Source organism: Sapajus apella, unplaced genomic scaffold (genome assembly GCF_009761245.1).
Source record: "Sapajus apella isolate SASKATOON/1434 unplaced genomic scaffold, GSC_monkey_1.0 scaffold143, whole genome shotgun sequence".
In the NCBI taxonomy this organism is placed as follows: Eukaryota; Metazoa; Chordata; class Mammalia; order Primates; family Cebidae; genus Sapajus; species Sapajus apella.
This window is the reverse complement of record NW_022437083.1, coordinates 1018083-1041106: the sequence shown is the minus strand read 5'-3', so window position 1 is coordinate 1041106 and position 23024 is coordinate 1018083. Positions and strand designations below refer to the sequence as shown.

The following is a 23024-nucleotide window of genomic DNA, read 5'->3' as shown; positions in this document are numbered from 1 at the left end:
AAAAAAAAAAAAAAAAAAAAAAAAAAAAAAAAAAAAAGAACATACTGAAAGACAAATGAGTATTGTCTCTAAAGCAATGTCCTTAAATCTGTAGATATTATCAAAAGTTGTTCAATTCATGGTTAAAAAGAAGAAAAGCATTTTATGCTACTGCTCAATACATTATAGAACAATACTATGTCCAATACCCTTGGATATTCTTTGTTTCATTATTTTTAATTAAAAACATGCTAGTTAATATCCAGTAAACTCGTCTCATTGTCCACTTACTGATCACTTCCTGCAATTTAGAAAAATTCTGCTTTAGAGAATTGTAAATGTTTGCAGCTACCTGTCTTCCTTACTTGCTTGAAATTCTTCTGTTGAAATTACATTTGAGGTCAGTTCATAAGTCAGAGAAAACAATATAGAAATTTTTTTAACTAAAAAAAATGACTGTGGAGCCTGGCAAGATGGCCAAATAGGAATAGCTCCAGTCTGCGGCTCCCAGTGAGGTCAATGCAGAAGGCAGGTGATCTCTGAGGTACCTGGCGCATCTCACTGGGACTGCTTAGACAGTGGTGAAGCCCACAGAGGATGAGCTGAAGCAGGGTAGGGCATCGCCTCACCTGGGAAGCACAAGGGGTCAGGGTACTCTTTCTTCTGACTTTAAACCAAAAAAGATAAAAAAAAAAAAAAAAAAAAAGACAAGGGCATTACGTAGTAGTAAAGGGATCAATGCAACAAGAAGAGCTACCCATCCTAAATGTATATATGTGCCCAGTACATGAGCAACCAGATTCATAAAGCAAGTCCTTAGAGACTGACGGAGAAATGTGAACTCTCACACAGTAATAGTGGGAGACTATAACACCCCACTGTCAATATTAGATTAATAAGACAAAATTAACAAGGATATTCTGGACTTGAACTTAGATCTGGACCAAGTGGACCTAACACACGTCTACAGAACTCTTCACCCCAAATCAATAGAATATACATTCTTCACAGCACCACATCTCACTTATTCTAAAATAGACCACATAATTGGCAATAAAACACTCCTCAGCAAATGCAAAAGAATGGAAATCATACCAGTCTCTCAGACCACAGTGCAATCAAATTAGACCTCAGGATTAAGAAACACACTCAAAACCACACAACTATGTGGAAACCAAACAACCTACTCCTGAATGACTAGTGGGTAAATCATGAAATTAAGGCAGAAATAAGTAAGTTCTTTGAAACCAATGAGAACAATGATGCAAAGTACCAGAATCTCTGGGACACAGCTAAAGCAGTGTTAGAGTGAAATTTATAGCACTGAATGCCCACAGGAGAAAGCTGGGAAGATCTAATATCGACACCCTAACATCAGAATTAAAAGAACTAGAGAAGCAAGAGTAAAGAAATTCAAGAGTTAGCAAAAGACAAGAAAAAACTAAGATCAGAGCAGAAGTGAAGGAAATACAGACATAAAAAACCCTTCCAAAAAAAAAAAAATCAATGTATCCAGGAGCTGGTTTTTTTTTAAAAAAATTAACAAAATAGATAGACTGCTAGCCAGACTAATAAGAAGAAAAGAGAGAAGAATCAAATAGATGCAATAAAAATTGATAAAGCTGATATCACCAGTGATCCCACAGAAATACAACTACCATCAGAGAATACTATAAACAGCTCTACACAAATAAACTAGAAAATCTAGAAGAAATGGATAAATCCCTGGACACATACACCCTCCCAAGACTAAACCAGGGAGAAGTCAAATCCCTGAATAGCCCAATATCAAGTTCTGAAATTGAGGCAGTAATTAATAGCCCACCAACCAAACAAAGCCCAGGACCAGACAATTTCACAGTGGAATTCTACCAGAGGTACAAAGAGGAGCTGGTACCATTCCTTCTGAAACTGTTCCAAACAATACAAAAAGAGGGAATCCTCCCTAACTTATTTTATGAGCCCAGCATCATCCTGATACCAAAACCTGGCAGAGACACACAAAAAAAGAAAATTTCAGGCCAATATCACTGATGATGAACATCGATGGGAAAATCCTCAATAAAATACTGGAAAACCAAATCCAGCAGCACGTTAAGAAGTTTATCCACCATGATCAAGTTGGCGTCATCCCTGGGATGCAAGGCTAGTTCAACATACACAATAATTTATCACATAAACAGAACCAAAGACAAAAACCACATGATAATTTCAATAGATGCAGAAAAGGCCTTTCATGAAATTCAACACTGCTTCATGCTAAAAACTCTCAATAAACTAAATATTGATGGAACATATCTCAAAAGAATAAGAGCTATTTATAACAAACCCACAGCCAAAATCATACTGAATGGGCAAAAGCTGGAAGCATTCCCTTTGAAAACCAGCACAAGACAAGGATGCCCTCTCTCACCACTCCTGTTAAACATAGTATTGGAAGTTCCTGCAAATGCAGTTGGGCAAGAGAAAGAAATAAAGGGTATTCAGTTAGGAAGAGGGGACGTCAAATTGTCCCTATTTGCAGAGGACATGATTGTATATTTAGGAAACCCCATCATCTCAGCCCAAAATTTCCTGAAGCTGATAAGCAACTTCAGCAAAGACTCAGAATACAAAATCAATGTGCAAAAACCACAAGCATTCCTATACACCAGTAAAGACAAACCCATTCACAATTGCTACAAAGAGAATGAAATACCTAGGCACACTACTTCCAAAGGATGTGAAGGACCTCTTCAAGGAGGAGAACAAACCACTGCTCAAGGAAATAAGAGAGGACATAAGCAAATGGAAAAGCATTCTATGCTCATGGATAGCAAGAATCAATATCGTGAAAATGGCCATACTGCCCAAAGTAATTTATAGATTCAATGCTATCCCCGTCAGGCTACCATTGACTTTCTTCACAGCATTAGAAAAAGCTACTTTAAATTTTGTACGGAACCAAAAAAGAGCCTGTATAGCCAAAACAATCCTGGGCAAGAAGAACAAAGCTGGAAGCATCATGCTACCTGACTTCAAACTATACTACAAGGTTGTACAGTAAGCCAGATAGCTTGGTACTGGCACCAAAATTGATATGTAGACCAATGGGAATGAAACAGAAGCCTCAGAAATAATGCCACCCTTCCACAACCATCTGACCTTTGACAGAACTAACAAAATCAAGCAATGGGGAAAGGATTCCCTATTTAATAAATGGTGTTGTGAAAACTGGCTAGCTATATGCAGAAAATTGAAACTAGACCCCTTCCTTACACTTTATACAAAAATTAACTCAAGATGGATTAATGACTTAAATGTAAGACCTAAAACCATAAAAACCATAGAAGACTAATAGGCAATATCATTCAAGACAGGAATGGGCAAAGACTTCATGACTAAAACACCAAAAGCAATGGCAACCAAAAGCAAAGTAGACAAATGGGATCTAATTAAACTAATGAGCTTCTGTACAGCAGAAGAAACTATCATCAGAGTGAACAGGCAGCCAACAGAATGGGAGAAAATGTTTGCAATCTACTCATCTGACAAAGGGCTAATATCCAGAATCTACAAAGAATTTAAACAAATTTAAAAGAAAACAACCCCATCCAAAAGTGGGCAAATGGTATGAACAGACACTTTTCAAAAGAAGACATTTATGTGGCCAAAAAACACCTGAAAAAAAGCTCATCATCACTGGTCATTAGGGAAATGCAAATCAAACCACAGTGAGATACCATCTCATGCTAGTTAGAATGGTCATAATTAAAAAGTCAGGAAACGACAGATGCTGGAGTGGATGTGGAGAAATAGGAACACTTTTACACCATTGGTGGGAGTGTAAATTAGTTCATCCATTGTGGAAGACAGTGTGATAATTTTTCTAGGATCAAGAACCAGAAATACCATTTGACCCAGCAATCATATTAGTGGGTATATACCCAAAGTATTAGAAATTATTCCACTGTAAAGACACATGCACGTGTATGTTTCTTGCAGCACTTTTCTCAATAGCAAAGACTTGGAACCAACCCAAATGTCCATCAATGATAGACTGGATAAAGAAAATGTAGTACATATTTACCATGGAATACTATGCAGCCATAAAAAAGGATGAGTTCTTGCTCTTTGCAGGGACATGAATGAAGCTGGAAACCATCATTCTCAGCAAACTAACACAGGAACAGAAAACCAAACACTGCATGTTCTCACTCATAATTGGGAGTTGAACAATGAGAACATATGGACACAGGGAGGAGAACATCACACACCAGGGCCTGTTAGGGCATGGGGGGATAGGATAGGGACAACATTAAGAGAAATACCTAATGTAGATGACAGGTTGATGGGTGCAGGAAACCACATGGCACATGTATACCTGTGTAACAAACCTGCACATTCTACACATGTATCTCACAACTTAAAAGTATAATAAAAAAAGTTACATAGCTTGAATTCTCTTTTTATTCACTGTGGAATAATTTAGAGCTACATAATTAGTCAAATCAAAGAACAAATTTGTTATGGTTTGTTGTATTCAGAAGAATGTGAGAATGGAATGTTAGCATTTACAGTCAAAGAGACTTAGCTGATAATTCATGCCAGCCTGTGCATCATCCAGAAACCTGGAGAAGAGCTAGCTGCAATTCTTAAGAAGGAATTATGGTAGTTTTGTGTGGTTATGCCTTAGAATGTAGTTTAAAATACATCGTCAAAAGGCCAATGTTGTGCGTGATGCTCTGGATCTTCCAGGTACCATTGGAGAAGTTGTGGCATTTATGATCTTCTGATGTTATTGGCCTCGGTTGCTAGGGCAACTCTGAGACGTATGTGCTTGGCTATTTTAGCCCAAGCCTAATAATAGTATCTATCATAAAAATTTAAGAAGACCAGTTTAAGAAAAGAGGTAGTTAACATCTAGGAAGCCCAGGAGGAAGACTGAATGTGTTGGTCTGAAGCTCCTCGTGGTTTTGAGTCTGTGCATTTCCTGTGTTACCCAGGCATGATGTAAAGAGCCTCAGCCTCACTTATGAGCCTTCAATTGCCTAGAAAGGTAGAAATATAAATGAACTTAATATTTGTTACCAAAACGCCTTTTGTTGAAACTATAGAACTAATCACATTTATTAATTTTTAAATTTATCAACATTATTTATTTTAAATTCTATTTTTAACTGACATTTGTAATTGTGTATGGCATACACAGTAATGTTATACATATATACATTGTGGAGTAAGTCGGGCTAATTATCGAATCCATCACTTCATATATTTATCATTTCTTTGTGGTGGGAACACTTACAATGCACTCTTGTAATAATTTTGAAATATATATTACATTATTGTTAACCAACTTATTCCTCCTGTCTAGACAGCTTAACTTTGACCCCTTTGATTTATATCTCTCCTCTCCTTGCCCACACCTTCCCACTCTGGTAACCACCATTCTACCCTCTACTTTTATGAGTTTGACTTTTTTAGGTTCCACATATAAGCGCGATCATGTAGTATTCAATTTTCTGTGCTTGGCTTTTTACACTAGGGATAATTCATCCATGTTGTCACATATGATAGAGTTTCTTGTTTCCTTAAGGCTGACAAGTATTCCATTGTGTACACATGCTGCATTTTTTTCTATTCTTTCATCCACTGATGGGCATTTAAGTTGTTTTCATATCTTGGCTATTGTGGGTAATACTGTAATGAACAGTAAAGACATTTATCTTTGCTAGACATCAAGTTAGACTTTCTAAGTGCTTCAGTCTTTAGTAAATCTCTCTGTGTCTCATTAGCTCTTCACAAATATATGTAAATACTGTGGTCTTTTTTGGTTAGTCTCATAGGCTTTTCTTTTATGAATGTATTATCATAGACAAATGAGCTCCTGGGAGGCCAGTTGTTAAAATTCCCTTCCCATCCATGACCATTTAATCATACTATTAAATATTTGTTGTTTTCTGTGAAATAGACAAACTGCACATACCTACAACATGTGCAACATGCTTGTCTTAAGCTCTATAATTTATCATACAAAATTCTAATAAAATAGTAGAAAGGAATGTGATTTTATTTCATTTTTTGGGCTGAAGCAGGAATCTGCAAACTACAGCTTTCCCAGAAACATGGCCTGCTGCCTGGTGTTTGTATATGAAGTTCTGTTGCAGCACACCCGTGCTTATTTTTTTCTATATTCTTTATGGCTGCTTTTACTTTATGATGACAGAGTTGAGTAGTTGCTATGGAGACAGTGTGGCCTGCAAAGCCTGAAGTATTTACTATTTGGACTGTTGTAGAAAAAATATTTGCTGAGCCCTGGACTAAAGTAGTATTTAGAGACTCAAATACTGTTCTTTTTGAAAAATTATTTTACTTTAAGTTCCGGGATACATGTGCAGAATGTGCAGGTTTGTTAAGTAGGTATACCTGTGCCATGGTGGTTTGCTGCACCTGTCAACCCATCATCTAGGCTTTAAGTCCCGCATGCATTAGGTATGTGTCCTAATGCTCTCCTTTCCCTTCCCCCCACTCCCCCGATAGGCCCCAGTGTGTGATGTTCCCTCGTTGTGTTCATGTGTTCTCATTGGTCAATTCCCATTTATGAGTGAGAACATGCAGTGTTTGGTTTACTGTTCCTGTGTTAGTTTGCTGAGAATGATGGTTTCCAGCTTCTTCCATGTCCCTGCAAAGAACATGAACTCATCCTTTTTTATGGCTACAGAATATTTTATGGTGTATATGTGCCACATTTTTTTATCCAGTTCATAATTGATGAGCGTTTGGGTTGGTTCCAAGTCTTTGCCGTTGTAAATAGTGCTGCAGTAAACCTATGTGTGCATGTATCTTTATAGTAGAATGATTTATAATTCTTTGAGTGTATACCCAGTAATGAGATTGCTGGGTCAAATGATATTTCTGGTTCTAGATGCTTGAGAAATCATCACACTGTCTTCCTCAATGGCTGAACTAATTTACACTCCCACCACCAGTGTAAAGCGTTCCTGTTTCTCCACATCCACTTCAGCATCTGTTGTTTCCTGCCCTTTTTAATAATCACCATTCTAACTGGTGTGAGATGGTATCTTGTTGTGGTTTTGATTTGCATTTCCCTAATGACCAGTGATGATGAGGTCTTTTTCATATGTTTGTTGGCCACCTAAATGTCGTCTTTTAAAAAGTGTCTGTTCCTATCCTTTGCCCACTTTTTGATGGGATGTGTGTTTTTTTCTTCTAAATTTGTTTAAGTTCCTTGTAGATTCTGGATGTTAGACTTTTGCGAGATAGAAAAATTGTAAAAATTTTCTCCCATTCTGTTGGTTGCCTGTTCACTCTGATGCTAGTTTCTTTTGCTGTTCAGAAGCTCTTTAGTTTGATTAGATTCCATTTGTCAGTTTTGTCTTTTGTTACAATTGCTTTTGGTGTTTTAGTCATGAAATCTTTGCCCGTTCCTGTGTCCTGAATGGTATTGCCTAGATTTTCTTCTAGGGTTTTTATGGTTTGGGGTTTTACATTTAAGTCTTTACTCCGTCTGGAGTTAATTTTTGTATAAGGTGTAAGGAAGGGATCCAGTTTCAGCTTCCTGCATATGGCTAGCCAGTTTTCATATGGCTAGATAAAATAAAATAGATAATCTTTTCTTCATTGCTTGTTTTTGTCAGGTTTGTTGAAGATCAGATGGTTGTAGATGTCTGGCGTTATTTTTGAGGTCTCTGTTTTGTTCCATTTGTCTATACATCTGTTTTGGTACCAGTACTATGCTATTCAGGTTACTGTAGACTTGTAGTATAGCTTGCAGTCAGGTAGCATGATGCCTCCAGCTTTGTTCTTTTTGCTTAGGATTGTCTTGACTATACAGGATCTTTTTTGGTTCCATATGATATTTAAAGTAGTTTTTTTCTGAATCTGTGAAGATAGTCAATGGTAGCCTGATGGGGATAGCATTGAATCTATGTTACTTTGGGCAGTATGGCCATTTTCATGATACTGATTGTTCCTATCTGTGAGCATGGAATGTTTTTCCATCTGTTTGTGTCCTCTCTTATTTCCTTGAGCAGTGGTTTGTAGTTCTCCTTGAAGAAGTCCTTCACATCCCTTGTAAGTTGTATTCCTAAGTAATCTATTCTCTTTGTAGCAACTGTGAATAGAAATCCAGTCATAATTTGACTCTCTGCTTGTCTATTGTTGGTGTATAGGAATGCTTATGGATTTTGCACATTAGTTTTGTATCCTGAGTCTTTGCTGAAGTTGCTCATCAGCTTAAGGAGATTTTGGCCTGAGTTGATGGGGTTTTCAAAATATGCAATCATGTTGTTGCAAACCAAGAGAATTTGACTTCCTCTCTTCCTGTTTGAATAACCATTATTTCTTTCTCTTGCCTGATTGCCCTGGCCAGAACGTCCAGTACTATATTGCATCCGAGTGGTGAGAGAGGGCATCCTTGTCTTGCGCTGGTTTTCAAAGGGAATGCTTCCAGCGTTTGCCCTTTCAGTGAGATATTTGCTGTGGGTTTGTCATGAATAGCTCTTATTATTTTGATATATGTCCCATCAATACCTAGTTTATTGAGAGTTTTTCTCATGAAGGGGTGTTGAATTTTTTGAAGGCCTTTTCTGCATCTATTGAGATAACCAGTAGGTTTTTGTCATCGGTTCTGTTTATGTGATGGATTACGTTTATTGATTTGCATATGTTGAGCCAGTCTTACATTCCAGGAATGAAGCCAACTTGATTGTGGTGGATAAACTTTTTGATGTGCTGCTGGATTGGGTTTGCCAGTATTTTATTGAGGATTTTACACATCAATGTTCATCAGGGATATTGACCTGAAATTTTCTTTTTTTGTGTGCCTCTGCCAGGTTTTGGTATCAGGATGAGCTGGCCTCATAAAATGAGCTAGGGAGGATTCCCTCTTTTTCCACTGTTTGGAATAGTTTCAGAAGGAATGGTACCAGCTCGTCTTTGTACCTCTGGTAGAATTCGGCTGTGAATCCTTCTTGTCCTGGGCTTTTTTTGGTTGGTGGGCTGTTAATTTCTGCCCCAATTTCATAACTTGATATTGGGCAATTCAGGGATTTGACTTCTTCCTGGTTAGTCTTGGGAGGGTGTATGTGTCCCGGAATTTATCCATTTCTTCTAGATTTTCCCGTTTATTTGTGTTGAGATGTTTGTAGTATTCTCTGATGGTAGTTTGTATTTCTGTGGGATTGGCGGTAATCTGTTCTTTATCATTTCTTATCGTGTCTGTTTGATTCTTCTCTCTTTTCTTTGTTAGTCTAGCTAGTGGTCCATCTATTTTGTTAATCTTTTAAAAAAAACTAGCTCCTGGATTTGTTGATTTTTTTGGAAGGGTTTTTTTTTTTGTGTCTGTAGCTCCTTCAGTTCTGCTCTGATTGTAGTTATTTCTTGTCTTTTGCTAGCTTTTTAATTCCTTTGCTCTTGCTTTTCTAGTTCTTTTTACTGTGTTGTTAGGGTGTTGATTTTACATCTTTCCAGCTCTCTGTTGTGGTTGTTTAGTGCTGTAAGTTTTCCTCCTAACACAGCTTTAGCTGTATCCCAGATATTCTAGTATGTTGTCTCTTTGTTCTTGTTGGTTTCAAAGAACTTCTTTCTTTCTGCCTTAATGTCATTATTTAGCCAGTAGTCATTCAGGAGCAGGTTGTTCAATTTCCAAGTAGTTTTGCGGTTTTGAGTGAGTTACTTAATCCTGAGTTCCAATTTGATTGCATTGTGGTTTAAGAGGCTGTTTGTTATGATTTCTGTTCTTGTGCATTTGCTGAGAAGTGTTTTCCTTCCAGTTATGTGGTCAGAAGTATATGCTATCTCACTCTGAGAAGAATGTATATTCTGTTGATTTTTGGTGGCAAGTTCTGTAGATGTCTATTAGGTCCACTTGGTCCAGAGCTGAGTTTAAGTTCTGAATATCCTTGTTAATTTTCTATCTCGTTGATCTAATATTGACAGCATCGTGTTAAAGTCTTTCACTAATATAAGTTTATTATTATAAAATTAATTTCATTAAGTTGATCTTCAGTCTCTGATAGCCTTTCTTCCAGTTGATTGATTTGGCTTTTGACAGTCGTGTATGCTTCACGAAGTTTTCGTGCTGTGTTTTTCAGCTCCATCAGGTCATTTAGCTCCTCTCTAAACTGGTTATTCTAGTAAGCAGTCCCTGTAACCTTTTATCAAGGTTCTTAGCTTCCTGGCATTGGGTTGGAACATGCTTTTTCAGCTCAGAGGAGTTTGTTATTACCCACCTTCTGAAGCCTGCTTCTGTCATTTCCTCAATATCACTCTCCATTCAGCTTTTTACCCTTGCTGGAGAGGAGTTGCGATCATTTGGAGGAGCAGAGGCATTCTGGTGTTTTGAATTTTCGTATTTTTGTGCTGGGCTTTCCTCATCTTCATGCATTTATCTACCTTTGCGCTTTGAGGCGGATGGCCTTTCGATGGGGTTTTTGTGTGGGTGTCCTTTATGTTGATGTTCATGCTTTTGCTTTCTGTTTGTTAGTTTTTCTTCTAACAGTGAGGCCCGTCTTACCTCAGTCAGAAATGCAGAAATCACCGGCCTTCTGCATTGGTCTGTCTGGGAGCTACAAATCGGAGTTGTTTCTATTTAGCCATCTCGGCCCCTCCCTGGATGTCACAAATATTGTTCTTAATCAAAACTGTGACTTTTGAATGGCTTAGATTTTTATGAAGCCTGTTTTTTCTTAATGTTTGTGAGAAAATTCTTCTATTACAGTTGATGACAATTGATAACTAGATTTGATGAGGGAAAGTGCCTAGAGTCTACCAGGTGATTGGTATCTAATTTTTAAAAAATTAGAGATCATTAAAATTTATCATACATTAATTCCTTAATGCTGAGAAGACAGCTAATGAGGCATATATAAAAAAAATTACAGTGTATAATTCTTATGATTTAACTGTGCAGTGAGGTTACATCATTTCAGCTGATATTGCTGGTTTTGATAGTCTTTATAATCATTGTGAATTTTGAATCTTACATTAAAAGTACCAATCTATGTGAGATTTCACCTGGTATTCATCAATAAGGCTAAGCTAGTAGTCCCTTGCAAAAAGCCTCATATTTCTTGTTTAATTGCTGTAGTTCAGTGTCTTAAAAATGAACGTTTAATCTTATGATTTGTTAGTCATGGAATTTTAGCAATAAAACACGGGGGCTGAGTGCTTCCATATTAGGGCATCAGTTTAAATATGAGTTGTCTAATGTGTATCTATCGTTTTATCTTTGTTTTTTTTTAACAGACTTGTGGAAGAAAGCAAACTGATCCCACTCATTTTTGAAGTAATTCTGGTAAGAACGGAAATGTTTTTTTAAATCCAAATGAAATTTTAAAATTGTAAAGATTTTAACCATGTTGTATGGCTGGGTTGCTTACCCTGACTTTGCCCTGAAGGACTGTGTGTCCATCATCATCACCCTTAACCTCATTGGAATTCAGCTTCCTCATCTTTAAAGGAATGTCAAGCTCTGAAATTATGTCGGGACACTGGTTAATGACCGCCCTCCTTCCACAGATCCTTTACATTTTAGTTCTGTCGTGTTAAACAGCATATATTTTCTGACATAGATTACTTTATCTGAGGTTGGTTTGTATAGAGAGGGAAGAATGATTATTGCTACACTTCAATATGAATTTTCTGGTGCTCAGTATGAAGCCCTCTGGCTTCGCAGCTACTGGGCACCAGATCAACAGTTTTATGCCTGTGGTCAGAAAGTTTTCTTCAGAACTTAGAATGGCCTCACTCCTGTACACCATTTTTTCTGTTCACAGAATACAATTTAATTTAAAGCTGTCTGTTAAAGAAAATCTTTTCTTTGTGTTTCCTATATGTCAAGAATAAAATGGGATGCAGTATCGACTTTCTTTGTCTCTGATAAATTCCTAATGATACCAAATACAGATTTGTGAATTAGGCTGGAAATTGAGTCGGTGCTTACAGGCAAGTGCCCATTGTCAAAGAAAGGTTCTCTTGTACCTGGATGTGCTATCTCCTATTACTGAGTAGTTTACTTCCCTAGCTCAGTAACAGCACAAGGGACAACAGAGGGGGCGGGGCACTTCCCCAGCCAGATCAGCCTAACTTACCTAGGTCATCCATGGGGCAACATGAGTTGTGATAGTCTGATAACCCTGCACATGGAAAATCAACTTTCTTTAATCATCTTAAAATATTGTTCTAGAAATCATTTGTGTGCTGTCATGTCCATATGGTGAAAACTTTTATTTTCCTTAGCTGCAGATTACTCTTACCCTTTCAGGACTGCTGAGTGGATTTGCTGAGCTATTTGCACTGGGTGGGGAGTAGAGATGGGAATGGATACTATTCCCAAAGCATGTTCAGGTAACAAGATGACCGCTGCCTCGATGAGTGGCACATGTCATGTTAGAGCCTGGACTGAATTGTTTAGAATTGTGAAAGAGGATTTTAGAGACAATGGTAGGAGACGGGATGGAGAATGTGCAGATAAAGAAACGTGGAGATCAAGACCTGTCTGATGAAGGTGTGCAGTTTTACCAGTGATATGGATGTGTAGGTCTTCCCACCTTCAGTCAGATGCACATTGCGTGCCGGTTTGTTATGGAGTTGGGTTTGTTTTGGAGGGCAGCAGTGCAGCATACTGCTGAGTTTGGCCACATGGTTGGACTCAGCCACATTTGAATGCATTTGGAAAGAGGCTCATCCTACAGACAGCCTTAATGGGTCCATGTGATTCATCCTCTTGCTGTGTCAGGAGGGCTTTGAGCCTGTTAGGTCAATACAACTCCTTTTGTGGCTGACAGAAAGTTCTTACCTTATTCTTTGGCAGTCATCTCAAGGTCTAAAATTTCACCATAACAAATTCCTTTTTGTAGGTTAACAGAACCTCTTCATACTTGGTTAATCTCTGTATACTGAGCACCCAGCAAGTGTTTCATATTTTACAAACCATAATAAATGTTTAAATAATTGATTAATGCCACAATTTGAACTCTTGTCATTGTGGTGTAGCTGTCATAGGGAATGGGTAGAAGGTGACATCTACTCTGCAGATCACCAGATCAGTATTTTAGCCAGTCCTGAGCCCTTTGACCTTGCAGGTATGTCTGGGATGATGCTCTTTCTCTAACCAGAGAAGTTCCATGCTCAGATTTCTTGTAGGACATTATCTGAAAAAGAGATCTTGCTGCTAAAACGTAAGGAAGAAAAGTGTTGGAAATCACTGCTTTATGAGGCAAGAGTTTGATGTCCTTGAAGAGCATTATTAAATTCCTATTCTACTTTTGTCTTTTTTGAGTTGAATCATCTCAGATTTTTTCTGTGTAGAAATACATTTCAATCAATGAGGTGTCTTTGTAGCAGTTACCCTGTGAACTATTACTTTGTCCTTTTCAAATTGTTGTCACCAAGCCAGATGTAATACAGTATTTTCTTGATTCTATGATGCACACATTTTTTTTTCAGATTTTAGCATTTCTGAAACTGTGATATACTTTCCAAATCACTGGTGTTTTACAGTTGCTTTCAGCAGGTGACCTGGTTGTCATTGCCTTAACCAATTTATTTCACTTTTATTTTCCTTTCTGTAAATGCCTAAAAGTGATATATTATAAAAATCTATGTCTGAATAAGTCTAAAAGAGCTCTTTCAATAAAAAGAAGATAAAAATTCTAAGTAATAAGAAACCATGTCATAGTTTAATTGGCAGCATTTTTCTTTCTTAGTGCTTGATAAAATAATGGTGCATCTTAGAACTGATGGATTTCTAGTTTCAAGGAAACATAGTATATATTTCACTTTGGGTTTGTGTCTAAGTTTGAGGGCCTTGGTGGTGTCTAGCATATGTATGCCAGCTGCTTTGCCGTGATTTGATCAGAACAAGGCATAATGAGAAGATTGTGTGGGGCGCTGTGTGTTGGCTGCCACTTCTGCCTTCTGGCTACCCATTAAGACAACAGCAAAACAACATTTGATTCATTTAGCTGGCAGTCTACTGTGACCTCCTGATGACTTTTTTCTTTACTCTCAGCTCCTCACTGTTTCCCAGCTTCTGTCTGATGTACTTAAAACCTGCTTACGAGCTTTGTAACTTCCTTCTTCCTTTCTAGAGTTTCTCCTACGATGTGTTCCTCTCCTAGATGTCTTCCATTAAGACAGTGAGGGATGGCAGTAGGGTGGGGTGGTTGGGGAGGGATAACATTGGGAGAAATGCCTGATGTAGGTGACAGGGGACGGAGGCAGCAGACCACCATGGCATGTGTGTACCTATGCAACAGTCCTGCAAGACCTGCACATGTACTCCAAAACTTAAAGTATTAAAAAAAAAAAAAAAAGAAAAGAAAAGAAAGAAAGTGAGCCTGTCTCTTCTGATGTGCAGGAATTGCAGGCAGCTCTTCTATTTTTTCCTGTAGGTATGCAGGCAGATGAGGTGAAGTGACTACAGTTCTGAATTTGACATCCTATCTATGTAAAATGGCCAAGTGGAAATCTTAGGAAGAACAGACATTTCCTGAGTTGTGTGGCAAACCACGAGCTCCAAGTATGGATTCAAACTGGTTAAATAAGGAATCAATTGAAATTAATTTTTATTAGTTTGGAAAAAAATTAAGTTATCTCCATTGTCACTACCTTCTGAGGAGGCACAGTGCTACTTTCTACCTGGATGGCTCATAGGGAGGCGCTCTTGAGTTCACGCTGCACGGGGAGAGTGATGTGTACGCAGGTGGTCAGGTGGGGGCATGATAGCAGCTGCACGTGGTCAGGTGGGGGCATGATAGCAGCTGCACGTGGTCAGGTGGGGGCATGACAGGAGCTGTACGTGGTCAGGTGGGGGCATGACAGGAGCTGTTTGTTGCAGAGGTGGGTACGGAAAGCTGTGGACCCTAGAGAAGGGAGTGAGCAACTCTGGGAGGAGGCAGGAATCTCCCAGAAGGAGTAACTTTTGAACAGGGCCTTGAGGACAGAGGAGGAGGTATTTTGAGGAAAAGAGGAGGGACTCCCACTTGGGGAAGGGGACCGCTAGGTCCGTATGCTCGGTGCTGAGTATACTTGGCTCTCAGTGTCTTTTTGGGATTGACTCCAGGAACCAGCCTCATGCTAAAATCCACAGACACTCAAGTCCCTTGAAAACCTGTCTGTACACTTTAAATCATCTCTGGATTACCTATCATACCTAATGCAGTGTAAATGCTGTGTAAATAGTTGTTACATGGTATTTTAAAACTTGTGTTACTCTTTCTCGTATTGTTATTTCAAATTTTTTTCTGAATATTCCTGATCCGTGGTTGGTCAGATGCACGGATGTGGAACCTGTGGATAGGTAGGGCTGACTGTCCTTAGGTGAACCCAAGTGCGGGGAGCACGGACCATGGAGGAATGGTAGGAAATGAGGACAAGGGTAGTTTGGGCTGAAATCCTACAGGGCTTTATACTCTGCCTATTTCTTATTGGTTTGGTTTTCCAAATAATTTATGCTCTTCACAATCAGGTAGTATCCTGTATTTGAAAAAAAAAATGTCTAGAACCCCTGTGCTTTCGGAGGCATGTGCAGTGAGGAGGCGGCTGGCTGGCTGCAGGTGTGGGACTCACACACACCAAGCTCAGGTGATGGGCGTGCACTGGAAACTCAAGTGTCCATGCTCCTTCAGTCACTAGAAGGTTGGAAGGGTGCAAACTAGATTCTGGAAGTTTCTGCAAGTTCTCGTCAGTGAGGCTTTTGAGATCAGTCAAAGAGACTGTGGGGATGGGAACATAAGATACAGAGCAGGTCTCAGATGTCTCATCCAATGTCCCAGGAGTTCTAACATCACATCCAGGGCAGAGAGTGGGGAGAATGTTTTTAATCCTGAGCACTGGCTTCAAGTTTCCTGGTCCTTGGCAGGCCAAACAGCAGAGAAAGCCAGGTAGCTGATTGCTTACAGAAAATCGCTGTTGTGGGAGCTGGGTGCTGCTCACCAAGCAGAGCCCACCTGGGTGAGACCGCTGCATTTTCATTGGCAGCACAGGGCAGTGTTGGACAGGGAGTGGAGCCTCAGGCAGCATATGCTGGATTAAGCTGAATGCAATTGTATTATAGTGTACCCAGTCTCAGTCTGCTGCACTAAGGCGGTCTGGATCTGGTTAATAAATGCGGGTTCCTGAAGAATGTGAGCCATGAGAAGAGCCTCTTGATTTGGCTTTTGAGTGCAGAATTGCTGGATACACAGGATGGAGGACTTTCTTTTTTTCTCTCCACTTTTTCCAAAAAGTAGAAGTTGCTTTTAAATGTGCCTGAAGTGTGAATTCGGGTGTACCAGCCCTTGGAGTTTGCTGTAACTCCAACCTTTCTTCGTTTTATTTCAGTGGCTTATGTTTTGGCCTACGTCAGTAAATCATTTTAATGTCAAGTAATATAGGCAGCCTCTGTTTTATTGGGAAAAAATATTCACGGCAGATTTTCCAATATGTGCCAAAATATTGCTGTCATGCTATTTTATGTTTCTATTGCAAAACAAACAATTAAAAAGCAATTTCAGTGGCAAATGTTAACAATAAAAATTGGATCAGCAGTACACTAGTTTGACAATTATATTAACAATTCTCAAGGACAGCAATTGCAGCAAGCCTCAGTAAATCTTTCAAGTCAACTCTATTTTTAGAAAAGAGTCTCTTTATGGACCCTGGAGGCCTAAAGTGTTTAATCACTGAGACACCAATGCAGCGCAGACAGACAGTCACATTACGTTTAAGGGATGCTTTCAATCCTGTGCATTCATCAGGCTTATAAAATTGCCTTGCTCTCCACTCTACTTGTAACTCAACAAATATGTATTGGTTCTTAGAGTACGTTAAAAACAGAAGTTCCTTTTAATTTTAAGAACCTACATGCTTATGTTCAGTATACCATGAACAAAATTTTGCTACACACATGGGTGAAAATTTCTATAATAAAACAGAAAATAAGATTTTAAAAGTTTATTGGCTGGGTACAGTGGCCTAAGCCTGTCATCCCAGCACGCTGGGCGGCTGAGGCGGGTGGATCACTTGAGGTCAGGAGTTCGAGACCAGTTTGGCTAACATGGCAAAACCCCATCTCTAAAAAATATTTTAAAAATTAGCCAGGCATGGTGGTATGCACCTGTAATCCCAGCTACTTGGGAGGCTGAGACAGAGAATCACTTGAACCCATGATGCAGCGGTTACAGTGAGCCAAGATCACGCCACTGCACTCCAGCCTTGGTACCAGAGCAAGATTCTGTTTTAAAAAAACCCCACAATATTTCAATTTTATTGTCTTTACTATTTTTTTTTTCTTTTTGAGGTGAGGTCTCATTCTGTCATCCAGGCTTGAGTCCCGTGGCATGATCATAGCTTACTGCAGCCTTGAACTCTTGGCTCAAGAGATCCTCCTGCCTCAGCTTCCCAAGTAGCTGGGATTACAGGGGTATGCCACCATGCTTGGCTAATTTTTTTTTTAGGGTTTGTGAGATGAGATCTTGCTATGTTCACCACGCTGGTCTTAAATTCCTGACCTCAAGCAGACCTCCCACCTTGGCCTCCCAAATTGTTGGGATTACAGACATAAACCACTTCGCCTGGCCAGAAATTAAGATTTGATTAAAATTTCAAAATGTGTGGTTTAGGAAAATACTTTTGAATGTATACAGTTAACACCTGTTGCATGCAGGCGATAAATCCGCATCGGTACCCATTCAGGGCTGTTACAGATTGAAGAAGGAGCCAAGTAACAAATGTTTGGTGTATACAAAGATGACTTTATACACTGCTAACACAGACTGCCATTTCAGTATATGTGAGGTGTTTCTTTCGGGAATGAAAATTGACATATAAATCCCTTCTTGGTGGCTTATGTCATAAATACATGTTTGCAAAATAACTTTCTTGGGCTGGGGTACAATCTATTGATACTGGATTGAATGAAGTGAAGTTGCTCATATGACAACTGAATAGTAACTTTAATCTGATCAGTTCCACGTTAGCTGAATAAATAGGCTGAACTAAGTACAAAAACATACTAGTAAATGTGGACTAAATAAAGCATAACTAGTTTCTGTATAACCAGCCAAATAAAGGTAAATTTTATTGAGATAAACACCACATATTGTACACAATGAAAAAAAAAAGCTAAAATAGAGCTTCGTATACCTGTGGCCAGTCACAGGTTACATATTAAGAATGTGATACACATAACTTCTCCCAAGCCAGTAGAATCTTGAGTTTTATCATCGTCATTCTTGTTTCTGGTTCTGCTCTATATTCTGGGCTTCACTCTGAGAAAATAGTACATATACATTCTTCCTTCTCTCTAAAGGAGAGTTGAGTTAGAAAACGCAGGAGAGAAGTAGGTAAGTGATAAGATGTTGAACAATGTACTTCTCAAGATCAAAAGCTTTTATGGTTTTTGTTTTTACTTGTAGCTGATTCAGGAACTGGAAAATGAAATAGTTGGAAGGGCCAGTGTTCTTCAGTGTTATGAACTCACAAAAGGCCATGACAAGTGACACCACTGAACTTCTTCCCTAATTCTGGATAACCTAACTCTCAGTTACATTGGCCAACTTTGGTTTCAGGCTTGTGTTAAAAAATAAGATGCTTACTGTGGTCAGGCACTGCTCCATCACTCTGCTCCCAGAACGTGTGCATTTTGAGTTCTTTGATAGATAGAGTAAAGTAAAATGACTGATGATAAATGCAAAGAACTACTGGAAAAGCCTACTGTGAAATCAGTGATTTCTCCTTCTCAATATGAAACCAATGAATGTTACTTTTTCTTGAAATTACTCAGTAACACAGGACCCTGTAAAGTTTATTCGTGAACAAATACAACTGAGATTACCCACATTTTAAGAAAGTAGAAATGTCAGCAAAGAGTTACTAGTTTTGATTAAAGAAAGCCGCAAACATCTATTAGCATTTGCTTTTGATGTTCTTTGCATTTGTTTTGTTTTTTTTTTCGGATGAACAAGGAAAAGCAGAATTTATGTGCTTACCCAGAGCTGCAAAGGATTCTCAGACCGAGCCAGGAAATCTGATGTACTAAATCAGTTTACAAATTTATGAGAAAAGTAGAGCCTTTAAAATAGTTCTAGCAAGTGAAATTGCATTTTGGATTTATTAGAGATACCAAATTGGAAAAAGACTGATAGAAAGTCAGTAAGGGCAAGTTATTACATAGAAATTTTAGGTTTATCTTTTTTGGTTGTGTAAAAGGTTTAAACAACACAGCAATGTCGAACGTAGCATGTGGCGGTTTCCCATGATTTCATGACTTACAGCCAGTGCATGTTCTCCTCGTTATTTTCCATGCATGTATTGTATGTCTTTTGTTAAAAATGGGACCTCACTGAGTATTCTATTTTGTGTCTGTTGTACTTTGTGCTGCCCACAGCAGCAGTGGTAGAGTGTGCACATGCGTACGTGTGCATGCAGGCATGCCCGTGCCCATGTGGATGCCCATGGGTATTTTTTATTCTATTTAATGACCATGTAATATTTATTATTATATCTAGTATAATTTATTTAGCCAGTCTTCATTGATGGATGTTCCAGATTTCTCCCCAACTTTCTAAGATGTGGGAAAAATAAACAGGATCTTTGTCATACCTTTGTCTACCTGTGTGAGTTTCTGTAGGATAAGTTCTTGAAAGTTGAATTGTTACACTGAAGTACATGCATCCTTTATATTTTAACGTTACACTTCAAAGGGTGATACCTTTATAACAGTGGTATACAGCAGCGCCTCCTTTGCCACACCCTTAGCACAATTCAGTATTGTCAGTCTTTTAAATAGTCAATTGCTCACTTTTCATTATGCGAGTCAAATTTATCAGTGTTTTTGCTCAAAGCTTACGTGTTTCCTAGCATGCTTCGGAAAGGACTTCTCCTTCAAAAGGTTATAAAATATTATTTTTTTATTCTATACATTTATGGCTTCATGATTAAATTGTAAACCTTTTCTCCAAGATAATTTTGCTGTAAGGAATGAATACAAATACAATTTATCTCTTCCCCGCATCTCCTTCTCACTGTCATCAAGCTAATGTTCCAACAGTGTTTATTGATTTACTCCATCATTATGGTGACTTGAGACCTCTCTCTCTCACCGTACAACAAAATTAACTCAAAATGGATTAAAGACTTAAATGTAAGACCTCAAAATGTAAAACTACCGGAAGAAAACATAGGAGAAATGCTTTAGGACATTGATCTCGGCAAAGGTTTTATGAGTTCAACTACAAAAGCAAAAGTAGGTAAATGGGATTATATATATGAAATTAAAGCAGCTTCTGCACGGCAAAGGAACGATGAACAGGGTGAAGAGGCAGCCTGTGAAATGGGAGAAAATATCTGCAAACTCTTCGTCCAACAAGGGAATAATGTCCAGAATATACAAGAAACTCAATTTATCAGCAAGAAAACAAATAATCCAATTAAAAATGAGCAAAGGCTCTGAATAGGCATTTCTCAAAAGAAGATATACAAATGGCCAAGTGTATGAAAAACGCTCAACATCACTAATCCTTGGGGAAATGCAAATCAAAACCATGATCAGATATCTCACTCTTGTTAGAATGACTATGATCAGAATGACAAAAAATCACAGTGCTGACAAGGATGCAGAGAAAAGGGAACTCCAATACACTGTTGGTGGGGATATAGATTACTACGTAGAGCCATTATGGAAAATGGTATGAAGATTTCTCAAGGGACTAAAAATAGAACGACTGTATGATCCAGAAATCCCACTGCTGGATTTATCCAAAGGAAAGGAAGTCAGTATATTGAAGGGACGCCTGCCTCCCCGTGTTCACTGCAGCCCTGTTCTCAATAGCCACGATATGCAGTCAGCCTAAATGGATGAGGGAAATGTGGCATGTATACACAATAGACTACCATTCAGCCATAAAAAGAATAAATTCTAGGGCTTCACGGAGAAATACATTGTTGGAAAAAAAAAAAAGAATGAAATCCTGTCACTTGCCTTTGGTTTTATTGATTTCTTTATTTTTGATTTCATTATTTTACTGTTTTGTTCTTTTGTTTCCTTTGGGTTTCATTTTTTGCTTTTATTCTGATTTTTAAATTTTTGTTCTTTTTATTTATTTATTTATTTAGAGACTGAGTCGCTCCCTTTTGCCCAGGTTGGAGTACAGTGGCGCAATCTTGGCTCACTGCAACCTTTGGCTCCCAGGTTCAAGTAATTCTCCTGCCTCAGCTTCCCGAGTAGCTGGGATTACAGGCACGTGCCACCACACCCAGCTAAGTTTTTGTATGTTTAGTAGAGACAGAGACAGGGTTTCACTGTGTTAGCCAAGATGGTCTGGATCTCTTAACCTCATGATTTGCCCATCTCAGCCTCCCAAAGTGCTGGGATTACAGGAGTGAGCCACCACGCCCAGCCTTGACTTTTTTTTTTGCTTTTTTTTTTTTTTTTGAGACTGACTCTTGCTCTGTTGCCAGGCTGGAGTGCAGTGGTGTGATCTTGGCTCACTGCAACCTCCACCTTCCAGGTTGAAGTGATTCTCCTGCCTCAGCCTCCCAAGTAGGTGAGATTACAGGCATGCACCACCACGCCCAGCTAATTTTTGTATTTTTAGTAGAGATGGGGTTTCACCATGTTGGCCAGGATGGTCTTGATCTCTTGACCTTGTGATCTGCCTGCCTCAGCCTCCCAAAGTGCTGGGATTACAGGCGTGAGCCACCATGCCTGGCCTTTTGGTGTTGTTTTGTTTTATGTAGAAGCTTGGAGATTGGCTTGAGACTTCTCTGTTTTTTCAGATATCAACATTTAGTGCTAAAGTTTTCCCCTAAGCACTACCTTCATTCCATCTCGCAAATTTTGATGTGTTATCTCTTCAGTTTCACTTAGTTCAATGTAATTTCCAACTGACCTTGTGATTTTATCTTTGGTTCATGGATTATTTAGAAGCGTTACTCAGTTTCCCCGTATTTGAGGGACTGTCAGCTATATTTTTTATTGATTTGAATTTAGTTACATTGTAGTTAGAGAACATAGCTTGCATTATTTGCATCCTGTACAATATCTTCAGACTTGTTTTATGGTGGAGTATATACTCTATTTTGGTAAACATTCATCTTAAACACGTAAATAATGTGTATACTGCTGCTGTTGGGATGTTCTGTAAATGTCAACTAGGCAATAGCTTGTCATCATTGTTCAGGTCATCTTTTCCTTTACCTGGTTTTCTGGTTACTCTTCTGTCACCTACTGAGAGAGGGTAACAGGGCCTGCAGGGTCTCATCCTGTAAGTGTGGCATTGACTGTTTTCCCTCTCAGATCAGTTTTGTTTTCTGTTTTGAAGCTCTGTTCCATGTAAAAATTAAATGTAGGATTGTATGCCATCTTGATGAATCGACCCCTTTATCCCTGGTAGTACTCTGTCCTGAGATGTATTTTATGTGATGTTAATGTTACCACTGCAGCTTTTTTGGTAAGTGTTAGTGAGATGTGTTTTTTTCCATTCCTTAACTCTTCACCTGTTTATGCCTTTATATTTAAAACTGTTTTCTTGAAGATAGATGCAGTTGGGCCTTGCCTTTTTTCAGTCTAATAATACTAACCCTTTAAAGGTATTTAGAGCATTTTTATTTAATATGATTCTGATATTTAAATCTTATTAATTTTCTGTTGTACCTTCTGTTGTTTTTCTCTTTTGTCTTTTTCTGCTTTCTTTTGGCTCGGTTGAGTGTTTTCTTTTTTTTAATGGTTGGTATAGTTTGTAATACATATGCACCTTTAATTTATTCAAGCCCACCTACTGTCATATAAGTAATTGTGTTGATGTAACAGTCACCTCCAAATAGACTACTGGACAAAGTAGCCAAGAGCTGGCTGAACATAAAGGATCGAAGATCAAACTTTAACAGCTCACATCACACGATTTATTAAATCGATTAAGAACGCGTGGTAAGAAGCAAGGGGTGGGGCGCGTGGACACACTTCAGGGCAAACGGTGAGGTCCATGCTGCATCCGTCCTGGGGATTAATGTGTTTATGTTTTTCCCCTCTCCGCTGCATCAGCCTTCTTCAGAGTTGA

The 23024-nt window shown here is 38.6% G+C and overlaps 1 protein-coding gene across 11 annotated transcripts in view; it reads left to right on the top strand.

Moving 5' to 3' along the window:
* Nucleotides 1-23024, top strand: part of ULK4 (unc-51 like kinase 4) — a 630679-nt gene that overhangs the window by 265578 nt on the left and 342077 nt on the right. For 10 of the 11 annotated variants that reach the window (XR_004264542.1, XR_004264544.1, XR_004264543.1 and 7 more), the window contains one exon: nucleotides 11221-11278. Coding sequence is in view for 8 of the 11 variants with exons in the window: in XM_032264293.1 (XP_032120184.1) it covers nucleotides 11221-11278 (58 nt within the window). In the remaining 3 variants the exon portion in view is untranslated. The remainder of the gene's footprint in view (nucleotides 1-11220; nucleotides 11279-23024) is intronic. The other variant, XM_032264292.1, reaches the window with a different exon arrangement.